Here is a 19,101-nt window from a genome sequence, read left to right as displayed (position 1 = left end):
CAACCCGCACTTGCTGAATTCCACACACTATCCCTCGACACGTCGAACGTTGCTAGGCAGCGCAGATAAGCTGTAACGTCAAGTGTGGCCAAGCAGCAGCGTTGTTCCTGCACGGCAGACTCCAACGCGACGTGTAGAACGTTTCCAGGCTGGAGCGGGAATTGTCTCTAGCGTGTTCTTTATCGCGCTGTTGTAGTACTTCATGCCTAGTGTCCTGACGTTGTACCTCAAAGTCCAACGGCCATCTTGGTTAAGTAGAATATATCGTCGTTTACAATGACTGCACCCGTGTTGTTTCTGTGCTCGATTTCTTAGCAACAGAAACTAACAAACGTAACTGCAGGCGGTGATACGCTCACCAATACATTACTTACATTTATTTTGGCATCTCAATCAATCAATCAATCATGGTATTTTGTATAGCGCGCTACTCACCCGGTAGGGTCTCAAGGCGCTGGGGGGAGGGGTCCGCTACTGCTCGAAGAGCCAGGTCTTGAGGAGCTTCCTGAAGGGGAGGTGATCCTGGGTCAGTCGAAGGTGGATGGGGAGGGAGTTCCATGTCTTGGCTGCCAGGTAGGAGAAGGATCTTCCCCCGGCGGTGTCCTTGCGGATGCGTGGTACGGCGGCGAGGGCGTGGCTGGTCGATCGTAGCTGGCGGGTGGGCGCATAGAAGGTCAGGCGGTTGTTGAGGTACTTGGGGCCCAGGTCATGGAGGGCCTTGTGTGCGTGGGTGAGGAGCCTGAACGTGATCCTCTTGCTGACGGGGAGCCAGTGCAGGTATCTCAGGTGGCCGGAGATGTGGCTGTGTCGGGGGATGTTCAGGACGAGTCATGCGGAGGCATTCTGGATGCGCTGGAGTCTTTTCTGACGTTTGGCATCTCATCACTGCCTGCAAAAGTTGCAAGGAGGGTAATTGCAAACTGGGATACGCTCATCACTTCTTTAATTCACTTTGGATTTTACACTATTTTATTAGCAATAACAGCTGTGGAACATTTGTTTGGAAGAATACATGTTCGAGTACTTCTGTTACACGAGGATACACTCAGTGTCATCATTTTGTTTTCTCACAAAGTAGAACTTCTGTTGTGTAACCACATTTCCTTGTGTACACATTTTTATGGTGTTATCACTTTAATATTTGTTGGCAATTATTTGCTTATAAGTTACAGCCATTTGGAAGTAATTTTGTTTTCAAGTATTTTAATTTTAACTTCTACTTAAGGAAGCTGGCAATTTGTGATTTGTTATGGCTCAACAGGTTATAGTAGCTCTACCTCCACAGTTTCTTAGTGAACCTGGTACACTTTCAATTTCATGGGAAGATTGGATACTTATGTTTGAAAACTATCTAGACGCACTCAATGGACAAGACTTTTCTTACAAACGTAAAAAAGCACTATTGTTAAGTGCTTTGGGGAAGGAAGGTCAACGAGTCTTCAAATATCTTCCTCAGGTGTTGCAATCCAGTGGGCAGTCCAGTCTTGATGAGTACAAAGAAGCTGTTCTAGACTTGAAGTTAGGTTTGCCAAAGATGAAAATTTAGTAATGAATAGATATAAGTTTTACACTCACAAGCAACGTCAGGAAGAATCTATTGATGATTTTATTGCTCCTTTACAAGAATTATCTGTCAAATGTAATTTTGGGACAATGACAGATGAGTTGATCCGTGATCAACTCATTGTTCAATGTTATAATAGGAAGATACAAGAGAGGTTGTGGGCGGCAAAGACTCCTTCCTTAAAATTAGCTATAGATTTAGCTTAAGTGGTCAAAGAATCTGAAAGATGTATGAAAGAGTTGCAGAAGTGTAGTTCACAACACCAAATTTCAGAGGTGTCTGAAAAGACCATTCTTGAGGGTGAACCTGGTGATGATGAAGCCATAGCTATCATAAAAGCTAAACGGAAAAGTATTCAAAAGAAAAATAATTTTGGCAAATCTTCTACTAGATTTTGTTCAAGATGTGGTAGTGATACACATTCTTCCAATGCAAACTTTTGTTTTGCTAATAATAAGAATGTCTTAGGTGTAGTAAGTTAGGTAATTTTTCAAGAATGTGCAGAAACAAAGGCCGGTCCAAGGTAGCGGTTATTGAAGATGAGCACATAGAAATATCTTCTAGGTCTACCAAAGGAAACGTCTATGTTTCAGTTGATTGACCCCAATTCTTGGATGGATCCATCAATATGACTTACATATTATAGTTAATCCCAGGGTTCCTAACCATGTTATGTTTATTGATGAATTACACTCAACAATATTTTACATGATGCAAACAGAGTTTTCAGGGATGAATTGGGAGAAATAAAAGGGTATGTACATAAGATCCAGTTTAAAAATGGTGCTATCCCTGTTCAACACAAAGTGAGAAGAGTTCCCCTTGCTGTTAGAGAAGAAGTTAAAAATGTTATAAATGAAATGCTACAAGCGGGTGTTATTGAGCCTGTGGAGGCCTCCACATGGGTGTCTCCGATTGTTATTACACAGAAGGCGGACGGCAAGATTAGATTCTGTGTGGACTTATGATCACTTAACAAAAATGTTGTAGCAAACACTTTTCCTCTCCAAAACATTGGAGAGTTGGTATCCACCTTGAAAGGTGCGAAGTTCTTCACAAAATTAGATCTTAAGAGCGCGTATCATCAGATTCATCTGCATGATGAGTCTAAACATCTGACTGCGTTCATAACTACGGAGGGTACGTTTCAGTTTAATAGGCTCCCTTTTGGACTCATTTCTGCTGCTAGTGTTTTTCAGCGTATGGTAACAGAGATCTTCAAAGGTATTAAAAAGGTAGTGTTTTTTCCAGACGATATTCTTGTCTTTGGGGACACCATCGCTGATCATAACCAAGTTCTCAAATCTGTTTTTCATAGAGTTGTAGAAGCGGGTTTGACCCTACGTAAAGAAAAATGTGCCTTTCTTGTTCAACATTTAGAATACTTAGGCTATGAGATTTCAGCCCAAGGTGGTAAACCAAAGAAAAATCTTCCAGAGTCCATACAATTAGCTCCGTGTCCCTCCGATAAGGACCAACTACGTTCTTTTATGGGCCTCATAGAGTTCTACTTTAAATTTGTGAAGAACTTCTCAGACAAAACATTTACTTAAAAAAGGTGCTAAGTTTTCTTGGAATGATAGCCATTATGCTTGTTTCAATGCCATTAAGAAAGAGTTATGTGAGGCTAAAGTCTTGGCTCCTTTTGACATCAAACATACCTCTGTAATAATGGTGGATGTGAGCGCCACTGGTTTGGGTGCGGTACTCCTACAGAAATATCCTGATGGTAAAAAAACAATCGCCTTTGCTTCTCGCACTCTTTCTCAATCTGAGCAGAAATATTCGGTAATAGAAAAAGAAGCTCTGGCTGCTGCTTGGGGTGTACAATATTTCAGGACATACTTGTGGTGTAACAAGTTTCATTTAAAGACTGATCATAAATCTTTGGTTCGAGTTTTATCCCCAGGTGGTGCTGGCAAGGGTTCTCCTAGATTAGCGAGACTTGCTTCAAAGCTGCAAGAATATCAGGATGATAAAAAAATCGCGGGGACTTGCTTTGGGCTCCTTAAATCGATCAGGAAGATTCTGCCATTACTTCCTCCTGCCTCCCAGAAACTGTTAATCCAAGGCCTTATTTTATCAAGGTTGGATTACAGTAACACCATCTACCCAGGCGCTCCCGAGGCAACCCTGGACAAATTACAAAGGATCCAGAATGCCGCGGCTCGGATCCTTACCAATACTCCGGCCAGAGCTTCGGCCAAACCAGCCCTTAAGCTCCTCCACTGGCTTCCAGTGAGAGAGCGAGTGAAGTTCAAGGCTCTCTGTCTGTCTCACAGACTTCTACAAGACAAAGGCCCCCCTATCTTAAGAAAGTTTATCAGGCCCTACAAAGCCCCTAGATCCCTCCGATCCGATCAGGAATACCTTATCACCATCCCCAGAGTTAAGAAGGTGCGTACGGGTGGACGGCGCTTCTCTGTCAACACTGCCCGCCTTTGGAACTCACTACCCCGCGACCTTAGAACGGAACCAGATTATCTCCGATTCAGGAAGCGGCTGAAAACGCACCTTTTCCTCTGATCTGACTTCCCCTTCGCCCCAGTGACCCTCAGATGTATGGATCTTAGCGCTGGGATACTTACGGGTGACTACGCGCTTTATAAAATCCAATAATAATAATAATAATAATAATAATAATAATAATAATAATAATAATATTTCTTATATATAGGCTAGCGCAATGTACAGGTGGATTGTCTATCTAGACTTTCAGTAAAGAGTGAAGATCCTAATTGTGATTGTTCAGATGTTCAAGATGAGGGGGCTGTGGCTTTTATTCAGGATGTCTTGCCTTGAGTGTTGGTAAATTTACCAAGGACGAATGGTGTGTTGCCATGGGAGAAGACGTAGTGCTCAGTAAGGTTATAGAACTCATCAAATTGTGTACAAAACATGATAGTTGTGTCCAACCATCTGTTCGCCCTATTATTAAAGTGTTAGATGAGCTTTCAGTTTATGGTAACAGTATTCTCATGAGAGGTGATTCAGCCTTGGCATAGAGTTTGTCTTGATTTTATAGGACCAATGGATGAGTTGCCTCTTATGCAACCTTTTGCCATAGTTGTGGTTGACATGTTTTCAAAATGGCTTACTATCAAGGTTGTTAAGGAAATTACCACTGATTGCACGATCCTATTTTTGAAAGATCTATTTCATGATGAAGGGTATCCCTCAGTTTCGATCACTGATAATGGTACTCAACTTACGTCCAACAAAATGCGTATGTTGAACTTTTACATCTTTTTATTGTGATTTTACACCACATATGGTTACAACTTCAACATTAGCATGAAACGTTTGACAATATTACAACACACATTCACCATCGTGTTTGCTCATTGTTCATATATATGGCAGTTGATAAGGCAGAGTTCTCTTCTCTGAAAACTGCTCAGCAGTCTTTACCAGCATCCTGCATAGCCCTTCTCCCTCTTGCCAAATCCATGATCAGGAACCCACAGCAGCAATCCCCATGGGCTCAACCACTGCCCCAGGGATCTTAGTCCATATTGTGAAATTCCCGCCACGGGCCCCACAACATATCAAATTTCTGGGAACACCCACAGGCTTTATACACAGTGCGATCACCTTGCACTCACCAATCCATTCCGACTGTCTAAAGTGTTAGGCTCGGAAGTTTCACACTCTTCCACAGTTAGGCAGCATCTCTCCGTGCTACCATAAGATCCACATTACTGAACATCAGTGTATAATTGGGTAGGCTCTGCCCCCTCCCCCATATTCCTACTCTGGCCAGGTTTTCTTCCGCAACCTCCAAGATGCATTGGGCCACATAGGTCTAGTGTGACTGAAACAAAGGGCAATCTCACAGGTTGTGTAACAGTGTCCACATCCTCGCAGGCATTTGTCAAAGTCTGTTTTCACCACGTGGAAGAGCCTGGCCGTGGTACAGTATGCTTGGTGCGGTATTTTTTAAAATGGGAAAATTTAATTTTAGTGCAGTCTTTTGGCCAACTAGTTAGAAACAGAATACATCTAACTTAGACATATAACTGTCGTGTAATTAGCAGAATGAAACAACATTATTTTGCTAGGCCTGGTAGTATACCTGTCATGTAAGAAAAGGTAGCATTAGATGAAAAACACCCAATTGTAGTCGGAACAATAAATTGAAAAATGATTGCTATCAAATTGACTCTATACACAAGCACACACATCATTTATGTCTGCTCAGTTCAAGTTGCCATGTAGAATTTAGAAGTTTCATATTTATTTCTACCCTATGTATTTTTTTAAACTTCATATTTTGCCAATAATACACATAACACGGTGTAGTATTCAAATAACCACTAATCACAAAGTTCTTGGGCAAACTCTTGCCAGTTTTTTTTGTGTTCCAGTCTGTACAACATTGTCATTATCTTTCTGAGGATACCCTATGGCCATTATGCACCACGCATATTGCCTTGAATTTATGCTTGCCATGTGACTATAGGACCATCATTTACAAAGTGACAACATCCTGTGTTCCCTTTTATAGACCACTGTCATCCAGGTTTCATTCCCAAGGAAGAGGTTGAATTGATATGAAGCATGATTACATATTTGGCAGTGAATGTGGGTTCTTAAAATACAGCCTAATGCCAAAACCATTGAGGCACCTGGACCTTGCAATTATTGAATAACTGTAGAGTCAAACTTATTTTGTCTGGTGCATTTTAAGGTCTATGCTGTTAAAATATTGACAAAACCTGTGCCCCTTTAGGACATCATCAGTACATCCCCAAACCACAAAGGAACATTTTCTCCTCAGATAGGTCATAGTCAAAATTTTGTTTTAGCATTAAAACATGAGGCATTTTGAAATATGTAAATCTGCAAATAATACCTTTTTATTGACATATTTTGCAGGTTACATTTCCCTGTACACTCAGAAGATATGCTTGTCCTGCCCAGATGAGACATCGAAAGAAAAAGAATTTCAGCCCAAGTCAACATAAATAAATATTATAACAACATTATTTGAGAGCGTTTTCATTTTTTAATTTTATTATTTGTAGTTCAATATTTATCTTGGGCAAATCTCGAAGAGTTTTAACACTTTGAGTGCTTTTTTGATTACATAAGCTTAGCTTTGGTTTTGTAAGAGTTGTCAATTCAGGGTAATATTTGGAGGATCGTAGAGGGAAACATGCCATTCCATGGGCCTTTTTCAGCAAAACAGTTAAGTAACAAGACACATTTTAAACCATAGTCTGTTAATGAGGTCTTTTGTATTTCTTTTTCTTTATTGTATTGTATTGTAATTACATTTATACAGAGCTTACTACCCTTGAAAAGGCACTGAAGCACTCTATGGCAGGTAGTATACTAATCAATAACCCAAGGTTAGTGGATACATCGGTTTCTAGTGGTGGATTAAGTTAATAGGAGTTAGGCATACTTATTTGAGTGTGCTTAATATGGTGGAGCAGGTTAGATATTGTGAGATTGAAAAGAGAGGTTACGCTAAAGGGAACAATGGTGATTTATGGGAGTGGGTTGAGTAGCTAGGTTAGAAGACGGAAGGTATTGGAGGAACAATTACTCAGAAGAAGAATGCATGATTAGGAAGGAAAGGTATGGTTAGGTTACTGAAGTATGGTAGAGGGTAAGTTGGCAGAAGTGCTAGAGTAGATTACTCTCAGAGGATCTAAGGTAGGCAGGGGGCGGATGACATCATTCGAATAGAAAGGTAGGAGATAGAATAATCCCTAGCTTTTAATCAGTTTAAATTTCATGCAGGGTATTTTGTAGTATTGAAATAGGATGCAAATTGGGGACTTATAAAGAGTAGAAAATAATATTTGAACGTTGATTACCTGTGGACAGGTGATATCGGTGCTTAGTCCTAGTTTGCTCTCTTTGACTGTTTATGGTGTTGATACAGTTTGTTCGTTTTGTTTAAACATATATAGTGAACAGTATTAACAGTGTTTGACTGTTTATGGTGTTGATACAGTTTGCCCATTTGTTTCAAACATAGATAGTGAACACTATTTAAATGGACTTTGTACTTGTTTTTATAATATGGTGTACTGGCTTATGTGGAATATTCAGATAGCTGGTAGTTTAGGTTTATCTGGTGAGATTTTGAGGAATATGCAAATCCTAAAGTGTGCACTGATATTTGGATTATGTTTGTTAGAGACAGATGCATGGTGGTACTTTTCTAGGGTGATATGGTACTAACTGATATTAGAGGTTGTTTGTAAGGAAGATTCTACAGATTTAGCACTTTCTTAATCTTATAAAGTGAAGAGGGGTATGTTTCGTTAGGAAAAAATGAAATTGTTAGGATTCTGTGTTAGATCACATTGGGAATAACCAGGTCTTAAAAATTCTCCTGAAAGCTAGGGTCCTAATTAGGACTTTTGGTGGCCACTGCTCCGCCGAAGGTCACTGCCGCCTGCCCACCAGATTATGACCAATTTTGTTGTCAGGCTGCAGTGCCTTTGAAAGAGGCGCCGCTATGGGAACGCCACACCGGGTTCCTGCAGGGCATGGACTCGAATGTCCATGGTGTGCAGGAATCTAGGTGCATGCACACAGGGGGCACATGTTCCCTGGCGGAGCCGGCAGTTCAAATATGGTCCGATGGCCCAAGTCATGATAGGGCGGTCGGACTGCCAGTGCGGTTGTGGCTGGACCACCACCGTCGCGCCACCATGGGTCTGGCGGTCCTAGGACCGCTGGACTTGTAATTAGGCCCTAAGTGGTTTTTAGTAGCTCTGAACTTTGCTGTTAGAGAATTCCATAGTTTTTCTGCTTGAATGAAGAAAGTAATGCAACCAATGTTTTTCGCCCAGCAAGCAGGTATTAGTAGGTGTAGTGCCAATCTGAAATGTATGTTGTTATGTTGGTAGTATTTTGTGATTTCTCCCTGAATTAATTGTGTTCCATTGTGATTAATTGCTCTGTGTGTAGTGCACAGTAGTTTGGAAGAGTATCTTTTTTGCTATTCGGAACCAGTGAGCAGGCTTCAGAACTAGAGTGATGTGGTTTTCTGTGTTTACATTTAGAATGTATCTAGGCAGCCACACTATTGATGGGTGGACACTTTCCTAGCTATACACCCTTTGCTACTAAGACTTGTAGAATAATTGCCTATGATTATAATAAATCAGTTCTAAAGACAAGTTATCAGTAAGACCAAGAATAGGGGTACAATATTGATTAATTTGGCTGATATTTAGGCTCAATACAGGTTTGTCAAAATAGGGATATTGGGAGGGGGTCATTGATTGATGAGTGCCATTAAATGATTTTTTTGGTAAGGTAAAAATACTGTATCTAAAAAACTGTCATCGTGAGATTTAAAAAGCTGTAATAAGCTGGAGGAATAGCTCAATAAATTGCAAGTTTGCCGCTGCAACAATGCCATGGATAGCAGAGCACAAGTTCAAATCCTAGCAAGACCTTTTGTGCCTTCCATCCTTCTGAAGGTTTGATAATTGTGTATTTTGAGTGGGTATTAAAGTGAGGTAGCTTAGAGTAAAAAACCACCAGAATCATGCAAAATGTGATACTAATATGGCCTTGGCACAGTGTTAGGTAGTCATATAAAAATTTATTTTTGATATTGACCCCGAAAATCTGACCACTTATTTTAGGCGTGTGATATCATAATGCAAAATAACCATTGAAAGGGCCAGTAAATTATTATAAATGTAATATTAGTTTTTCAGCAAATAATTGTAATATTTTTTAGTCAGGGATTAAAAAAATGTTTCAATTTAATTGACTCATAGTACACTGTGATGAGTATGTAGATATATCATATATATATATATATATTCACAAAAAAAAACATAGGTTTCACGATCGTTATAGTTAGGAATTAGCATTTAAAAAAGCTTTGAAATTCACTGAAAAAACCATAGGTTTCACAATCGTTATAGTTAGCAATTAGCATTTAAAAAACCTTTGAAATTCACTGAAAAAACCATACGTTTCACACTCGTTATAGTTAGGAATTAGCATTTTAAAAACCTTTAAAATTCACTGAAAAAAACATAGGTTTCACACCAGTTATAGTTAGCTGAACATTTTACTCATACAAAACCATTGAAATTTCCACGTTATAGTTAGTTGGACTCACTATAACTCGCGCGCCCGCAGTCCACTGCTGATGATGTCACATATTACATCATTCATGACATGGTCAGTGACATCACTGATGACATCTCAAATGACATCACTGATGACATCACTGATGACATCATCCATGTGAAAATACGATGCACCTCCTCACACTCTAATCTAACATTTGATACACCCAGTGTTAAATACAAACTACCATTCCTGAAATTATTGACACACCAATACCCGTAACTACATACGCACTCACTGATTTCTAGGTCTACACACACATCCACTCATTCACCCATACAATCACTCATATATACAGTCACTCATCAATAGAACACTATCATATGCACTGATACACCTATACAGACACTCACACGCTGACACTCATCCACAGAGTTACTCACACACCTAGTCAGTTATGCAAAGAATCAATCACATTCCCATTTCCTCAACTACAGTTATACACACTAAACCTTACTTATTCAAACATATACTAACACATACTTACTCTCTTTCACAATCACTGATACAAGTACACATTGATCCATACAGTCACATACGCAATCACAGGCTCTCATGTATAGTCATTTATATATGCCAACTCTCCCATGCACTGTGTTTTACATATGCACTTACTTGGACATGGAGCACTGATTTAGCTATTCACTCACCAACACACCCATGCAGACAGTCAACCACCCATACAGCTCTTTCCACATGCACTGTTGAACACATATACCAAGTGAATCCACTGCTCACACATATATGCACAGAGTCACACACCTCCCAGCCACCCACACACACTCACTCTCATATACAAATACTTGGACAACCAATCAATAACCCATATAGCCACTCATATAGCTACTGATCAACACATGCAGCAGCTTACACAACAACAGACATAATGATGCACACATTCAGACAGTTTAGTCACTAACCCATGCATACAGTAAGACACATTTAATCTCCCACTCATACAGTCAGTCATACACCTACTAAATCCATTATCCAAACACTCATACATACACTCATTCTACAATATGTTAAACACATTTTTAATTTTCAGGAACACACATTTTCTGGATGATGTCATCAGTGATGTCATTTGAGATGTCATCAGTGATGTCATCAGTGATGTCACTGACCATGTCATGAATGATGTAATATGTGACATCATCAGCAGTGGATTGCGGGCGCGCGAGTTATAGTGAGTCCAACTAACTATAATGTGGGAATTTCAATGGTTTTGTATGAGTAAAATGTTCAGCTAACTCTAACTGGTGTGAAACCTATGGTTTTTTCAGTGAATATATATATATATATATATATATATATATATATATATATATATATATACACACATATATATATATATAACCTACTGGCGATAGCCAGTAGGTATATATAGTTAGGACCTAGCTACCATAGGAAATCCGCAACATTCTATTGGGAATAACTGGCGCCGGTTGAGGAATTTGCGTGTAATTTTCCAAAATTTACGCCAGCTCCGCTCCGCTTCTTCTCTTGAAGTTTCGGGGAGATTAGTCATGCGGGGGCCGAGAAAAAAGGGGGGTCCCAAAACGTGTTTTCCCCATGTTAATTTCCATAGGACGAATAGACAAGGCTACAGCCCGAACCGCTGAATGGAATTACACCAAACTTTGCAAAATTGTAGGGACTGGTACGCAGAAGTGCCTTTTCTATATTTGGTGAAAGTTGCTCCAGTGGTTTTTACGAAAATTACCTTAAAAAACAATATATATATCTATATGCGCACCGTACGCGCATCCGTATCCGTACGTGCGCGTACCACTCCGTGCACGAGCTGAATGCTGATTGGCTGCCACTGTCTGTCAACACTCCAAAACAGAAATTGTGGGCAGCCATCTTGTGCCTCGGTAGACTGAGGCACAGGAAAGCAGAAAAACTGACATGTAGAACTCAAAAAGGGGGCAGGGTAGAAGCCCCCTGACCCCCTAGGCCTGCTCAGGGGGTCCCACAAGGACCCTCAAGGCAAAAAAATAATTATTTTTTTTAAAAAGTTGCAGGGTACGCGTACGTACGCGCACGGTACGCGTACCCCGCGATTTAAAAAAAATATATATATTTTTTGGGCCTGGGGGGTCCTTGTGGGACCCCCTGAGCATGCCTACGGGGTCAGGGTGCTTCTACCCTGCCCCGTTTGCGAGTTTTCCACCTTTGTTTCACTGCTTTCTTGTGCCTTGGTTCTACCGAGGCACAAGATGGCTGCCAACACTTCCTGGTTTGGAGTGTTGACAGACAGTGGCAGCCAATCAGCATGCCTTCCCGAGAAAGCTGCATGCTCATTGGCTGTCAACACTTCTAACCAGGAAGTGTTGGCATCCATCTTGTGCTCGGTAGACCGAGGCACAAGAAAGCAGAAAAAAAAGCGTGTAGAACACAAAAAGGGGGCAGGGTAGAAACACCCTGACCCCCTAGGGCTGCTCAGGTGGTCCCACTAGGATATTAATATATTTAAACGTTATCCGCTAATAGAATTAGCATTTAAAAAACCTTGCAAATTCACTGAGAAAACCATAGGTTTCAGGCCTCATATAGTTAGGAATTAGCATTTAAAAAACCTTTGAAATTCACTGAAAAAACCATGGGTTTCAGGCCTTATATAGTTAGGAATTAGCATTTAAAAAACCTTGCAAATTCACTGAAAAAAACTTAGGTTTCAGGCCTTATATAGTTAGGAATTAGCATTTAAAAAACCTTTGAAATTCACAGAAAAAACCATAGGTTTCAGGCCTTATATAGTTAGGAATTAGCATTTAAAAAACCTTTGAAATTCACTGAAAAAACCATAGGTTTCAGGCCTTATATACTTAGGAATTGGCATTTAAAAAACCTTGCAAATTCACTGAAAAAAACATAGGTTTCAGGCCTTATATAGTTAGGAATTAGCATTTAAAAAACCTTTGAAATTCACTCAAAAAACGATAAGTTTTAGGGGTGTTATAGTTAGCTGGACATTTCATTCATACAAAACCATTGAAATTGCTCCTATATAGTTAGTTGTACTAACTATATTTCGCGCACCCGCAATCCACTGCTGATGATGTCACATATTACATCATTCATGACATGGTCAGTGACATCACTGATGACATCTGAAATGACATCACTGATGACATCGCTGATGACATCATCCACGTGACAATCATATACAACTTTACCTTCTCTAGTAAAATCTTTCATCACTCTTTGTAAAATACAGAGTATCATATTTGAAATAAATTGACACAGCAATACAAGTATCTAAAAACCCACTCAGTGATTCCTAGATGTATACACACATCTAATCACTTACCTGTAGATTCACTCATACATGCTGTCAATGAACAATAGAACACTATCAAAAATACTTATACACCTATATCGACATTACACACCAGCACACAACCTATTCACATATGAAGTTATCCTACTCACTTATGCAAACAATCGATCATACTTACATACTTACTTAGCTACACACTTATACAAACACCACTTCATAGTAAGTCATACTTAGTGTATTATAAAATCATTATTACAAGTATACAGTCACTCACACAATCATTGAGTCTTATGTATACTTATACTGTCACATACACTGCCAACTTTTAGAATATGTAGTTTTAACTTCATATATCTACTGAATCAACTATTCACACATCTTTGGGCAGTCACACCCCCCCCACCGAACCACACACACATTCACTCTCAGATACAAATACTCAGTTAACTAATCAATAACTAATAAAGACTTTCACATAGCTAGTAACCAACTGCAGAACCAGTTTACACAACAACCGACAAAGTGATACAGATATTCACACAGTTTAGTCACTATCCACTATATTTAGTGAGACACTATAAATTGGTCAAGTAAGCAGTCAATTACACTGCTACTAAATCCTCCATCCAAATATTTATTTTATATATCCACTCATTCCTCAATGCAAATTGCTATATATATAATGCATATTTAAATAACGAAGCAAACCACATTCACTGGATGATGTCATCAGTGATGTCTTTTGAGATGTCATCAGTGATGTCACTGACCATGTCATGAATGAGGTAATATGTGACATCATCAGCAGTGGATTGCGAGTGCGCGAAATATAGTTAGTACAACTAACTATATAGGAGCAATTTCAATGGTTTTGTATGAGTGAAATGTCCAGCTAACTATAACACCCCTAAAACTTATCGTTTTTTGAGTGAATTTCAAAGGTTTTTTAAATGCTAATTCCTAACCATATAAGGCCTGAAACCTATGTTTTTTTCAGTGAATATATATATATATATATATATATATATATATATATATAGGGTGTTCCACAAAGCGTGCTCACCCCCCTTAACTTTTGAACGGCTAAAGATGGAAATTCTAAACAAAAATCACGGTTCGTCAAAAAATGTCTAGTTTATGATGTAGCTATTTTAGGGATACTTGGGCAACATATACAGGGTGTACTAAAAGTCTATTACACATTTTTAAATTACATCCTGCCTGTTTTTGCTACATTTGCTGTTTTAATATAAAAGCATTTGTAACATTTAAACATTAAAATAAAATGATATTGTTACTAATGTTTATTGTTATTTTAGTCAACAGTTTTTTTTTAAAGTTACATTTGGACAGTCATCTAAAACATGTTCTCCTGATTGCATTGTCTATCGCAAACACAAAGAATAATACACTAAAGAGACAATTATTTTGATTACAAGCATTGGTACTCAATGTTTTACATCCAAACTTAACTAGTTCCTTGCAGTATTTTGAAGCATCAGGCAAAAGTGACAGCAGAGGTTCATACCAGAATCTTCCCTCTGCCATCTCTACTGAGCTGGATCAGGTATATCAGGATACATATTCCACCACTGAGACCAAACATAACCCGCTTGGGAAATAGCTCTCTTTTGTGTTGTAAAAGAGCAGCCTTACCTTGTGGCACATTTTCTAGAGAGCGATTAAGTTTGGCCACCATCATTCTTTGATACTCATTAACCAAATCTGTTTTAATGTTCTTACTGCACTTAGCTGAAGCTGACTGAAACTGGCATTTAAAATATGTTGGGGCAATGAGAGAGCAATATAAATATTTCCTTGACAGCCTGAAAAAGTAGCCTCGTTTCCCAACTGGCTTTCTTTCCATGACCTGCAAATGCAGATACAGTGAAGCAAACTGTAAGTACATGGAAAAATAAAGTACCATCACAAACAATTTTGCAAAGTTTATTAGCATACTCATGAATAGGCAGTAGCATTTGATACTTCCTAATACCAAAATCAATCCACAAATTTGAAAGATTTAAGCTGATAAATGCATAAAGAGCAATAACTGCTACCTCAGAATCAACTATACGTATAGTTATAGACTTTTGGCCATTTTCACTAGCATGTTTTGCATGTGATAGTATTCTGGTATCACCTTCTTCTTGACAACATGGTCTGAGTTCAGTTTCATTCAGGTTTTCAGGAATATTCACAACAGTATCATCCTTTGTCAGTCCGGCAATTTTACACTCAGGTATCTCAGGACTCGAAAAAATTGAAGCCAAGAATTTAAACAAATCATTTTTGTTATCTTCATTTTGTAGAAAGGTCACCCAGTTTTTTGGGTATATATTTTGAACCATTTACCCAATAGCATGGACTAAAACCTCGCCAATTTCTTTCTTCCTTTTTCAGAAACCCTTCTGTGTAACAGTCAAATACTATGTCTACTAGTTTTGGTTTGCTAAGTATGTTCATTACATAAGGCTGGACTATAGAGGGGCTGTATTCTTGAAAATTGCGTATGTTGTCGGGTTTTAAGAAATAGATTTTTGCTGATCCATCCATAATAACACACTTGCAGTGTCTGGAATGTCATTCATGTTATCTACAGTCCCATTAGGCGTTTCCAAACAAGAGATGATGTCAGACTTTGTCCCTTTCCTTCGCAATCCTCCCTCAGAAAGTGATGGGGGCTAGTCAAGATTCTCTTGTGCAAAAAATTCCTTTAAATCTCCTTCACTATCTTTGCAAGCAATATATAGGCTGTTGGGCAGTCACTTTTTAAGATGGAGGCTTTGTGGTTCACTGATTTTGGGACTCCCCTATGAAATAAACATAGCTTTTTCCTAGGAATAGGTTAAAAAATAGATTGTTCGCAGAGTACCAGATGTACTTGCACAAACGTTCCCTATGGAGTACTCCCCATGTCATCAACAAAACACACATTTATTTGCACTATCACTCATGATTAAGGTGGGTGCAATTTTCATAAGATTTTCACTAATAATACAGGCATCAGAATTTCTGTTATCATGCAAAAACACCTGTGCAAGATCCTTACCATCATTTACAAATCGAGTGTTGCAAGAGACGTTGTCTTCATGGTGAACACAGCTATTTTCTTCTTCATAGAGTCCATTTCTTAATTGAATTGTCCTGGTAAGTTGGCAACTAGAGGTCCAGACACCATCAATTTAATCAATGCACTAAGATTATCAAGAATACCAACTTCCATGCAACTGATTTTATATTCTTGTTACAGTGCTCATGTATCTGATCATGAGGATGATCATCCGGAATAAGGTCTACCACTTTTTAAAAGCAACAAAAATATCTGTATAAAAATTCTTCATGAACATCTGGAATTCTTGTTTTCAGCTTGACCATTAAGCCAATCTCCTGAAACTGCAAGGAATGACATTTCAATGTGTAATGCTCCCATCATGACTACCATTTGTCGTCCCCATACAATTCTGGAAGTAACCACTGCAATTGTTTCGATGTTGCATAGACTGGTTGATCACATGTCACCACAAGAGTCTGGCTAGGATTTCTTGTGGGCAATTGTACGCTTTAGTATATCAAGCAGGGGCGTACCATAGAAGGAGAATGGAAAAGGGGCGACCGCTCGGTCCCCCCGAACGTATGGATGGGTGCCCCGAACCTCCCGGGAAACCATTTTGGGCGGGGTGGGCGTAGCCCGGCTGGTATGCCCGAAGCGGCGTAGCCGGGGCGCGCCTTCCCCCGCCCGAGAGGGGTTGTCCTAGACACCTCGATGGAAGACCACGCCCCGTAGGCGTATCGGGGACAGGTACACACCCTCCCGCAGAAGAATAAAGGAGCGGGAATCCAGAAGATCGTTCTCTTGTTCCTCGGATCGGAAGGCTGCACCCACTCGTTGCTCGTGAGCCCTCGACGGAACAAGCAGCAATTTTGAACGTGGTAATCCTGTTTTTTCTCTTTCAGTATTCGAAGGACCTTGTGGATCGACCAAGGGCGGAGGACTCGAAACCATGCCTAGCAAGAAGGCAGGAAAGGGTTCCGAGACGGAAAGAATGTTACGCCTGTTGTCGAACCGGATGGCTTGTATGGACCGAAAGCTCGGTCAGGTCCAATCACTCGGTAGAGGTTTGGCGGAGGTGAAGAAGCAATTGGCCGCATTCATTGACCCAAGTCAGCCGAAAAAGGTAATAGGCCCGGCCTTGCCGGGAGTCGTCCCCGGGGTTAGAGGGAAGCGGGTAAAGGAGAGGGCTGTTTCGGGGGGGGTCCCAGTCTCAGAGGTACCCCCTATCACCTCCCTCGTACCGGCTGAGAACCCAGATTTAGGCCAGCCGATCCCGGTGGTGATAACCCCGGCCGAGGATGATGAGATGCCCCCAGAATTGGCCGCACAGTTGACGGCATGGCTCAAATCGAAGGTGGGGGGCACAGTGACCCAGGGAGATCCGGCCAAAGAAGCCAGAGTACTAATGAAGCAGTTACGGCAATCGAGAGATGTCGCAAAGGCGAGTGTTCCTCTTGTTCCCCCACAGGTGGCACCTGGAGTACCAGCAGCTGGTCAAGAAAAGATGGCGGCAGCAACGGCCGATCCGGGTAAGCTCGCATTGCCGATGGTGGGGGAGGGCTCAATACCCTCAAGGCGGGAAAAGGTTGCACAGCACATTCCCATGGCCACGAAAGAGTTAATGTGGGGAGACAAGTATGTCAACATGTTTTCATTGTTAACTGACCATCGCGAGATGGAGTATGCTAAAACGCAGAAAGATTTGTGGCACCCGAGTGTTTGGCGCGCCAAGATGGCCGAGTTCAGGGTGGACGAGACAGTGACAAACTGGGTTAAGGCCTTCTCTATATTTACCGCAGTCATGGGGGAACGTAAACCCGAGGTTATGACTGAGTTGGTTTGCTATCAGAATCGTATTATGGATTTTTATTCAATGTATGAGGGGGAAGAATGGAAAGGCTATGACATGAAGTTCCGTAAAGCAAAAGAATATGATGCTTCTTTGTCTTGGGATTGTTTGGACTCGGTGTCATGGCACAAGCAACTCCTGCCAGGGGCGACAGGTACGTCCTCGCCAGGCGGGAGCGGGTCCGGTGTGGTCCGCCAAAAGCCCGGGGTGCCCTTTCGAGCAGGCACAAGTGGGGGCTACCAGCCTAGAGTTGGCGGGAATGGTGGAAAAGGGGGGGTCTGTTGGGGCTTCAATCGAGGCAACTGTAACAGACCACAGGGGACATGCAAGTTTAAGCATGTGTGTGCCGGCTGTGGGAATTCCTCACACCCGGAAAGTGCATGTAGATCAAAAAATGGCGGGACGGGGGGAAAAGGTGGGTCTAAGCAGGAGTGAGGTAGACCTTTGTGACCGATTGCCCACACCCGTTGATCTCATGGTTATGATTCTGTGGTTAAACAAATACCCTGATCATGTATCCGCTGGGGTATTGAGGAAGGGATTCTTACATGGCTTCCACATCCCAGTGGGGGATTTTCGGGGGAACTCCTTTTGTAGAAACCAGTTATCGGTACAGCACAACCCAGTTGTGGCAGAAAAGAAAATAGCAAAAGAAGTCAGTTTAGGGAGAGTGGCTGGGCCCTTTCATCGCCCGCCGGTGGCCGAGTTCGTCTGTTCCCCGTTAGGGGTTGTCCCGAAGAAAGATCCCGGGGAGTTTAGACTCATACATAACCTTTCTGCTCCTAGGGGTTCCTCGGTGAATGATGCCATTGACCCAGAAGTTTGTTCAGTACGATATGCATCGTTCGACGATGCCGTGGCCATGTTGAACCACCTAGGCCCTGGGGCGCTGATGGCGAAATGTGATATCGAATCAGCGTTCCGGTTGCTTCCGGTGCACCCGCAGGATCAGCGCCTGCTAGGTTTTGCATTTCAGGGAAGTTATTACATGGATAAATGCATGCCCATGGGTTGCTCCATTTCTTGTGCTTATTTTGAAATGTTTAGCTGTTTTTTGGAATGGGCCTTCACCGAGGCTACAGGGCATAGACATGTTATGCATTATCTGGATGACTTCCTTTTCTTGGGGGCAGCTGGTGATACGAACTGCGCACAGGCGCTGTATGATTTCTGCATTCTTATGAGTAAATTTGGGGTCCCATTGGCACCAGGTAAGACGGTTGGAC

At 41.0% G+C, this 19,101-nt stretch overlaps 1 protein-coding gene across 3 annotated transcripts in view; it reads left to right on the top strand.

Moving 5' to 3' along the window:
• Positions 1-6,552, top strand: part of LOC144829100 (Y+L amino acid transporter 2-like) — a 715,256-nt gene extending 708,704 nt beyond the window's left edge. For all 3 annotated transcript variants that reach the window (XM_078687904.1, XM_078687903.1, XM_078687902.1), the window contains exon 10: positions 6,443-6,552. In XM_078687904.1, the coding sequence (XP_078544030.1) occupies positions 6,443-6,531 (89 nt within the window). In that variant the 3' untranslated portion in view covers positions 6,532-6,552. The remainder of the gene's footprint in view (positions 1-6,442) is intronic.
• Positions 6,553-19,101: the final 12,549 nt, after the last annotated feature.

This window comes from Lissotriton helveticus, chromosome 4_1 (genome assembly GCF_964261635.1).
Source record: "Lissotriton helveticus chromosome 4_1, aLisHel1.1, whole genome shotgun sequence".
NCBI classification, from domain to species: domain Eukaryota; kingdom Metazoa; phylum Chordata; class Amphibia; order Caudata; family Salamandridae; genus Lissotriton; species Lissotriton helveticus.
Note: the sequence above shows the minus strand (reverse complement) of the source record. Positions and strands in the feature narration are given on the sequence as shown.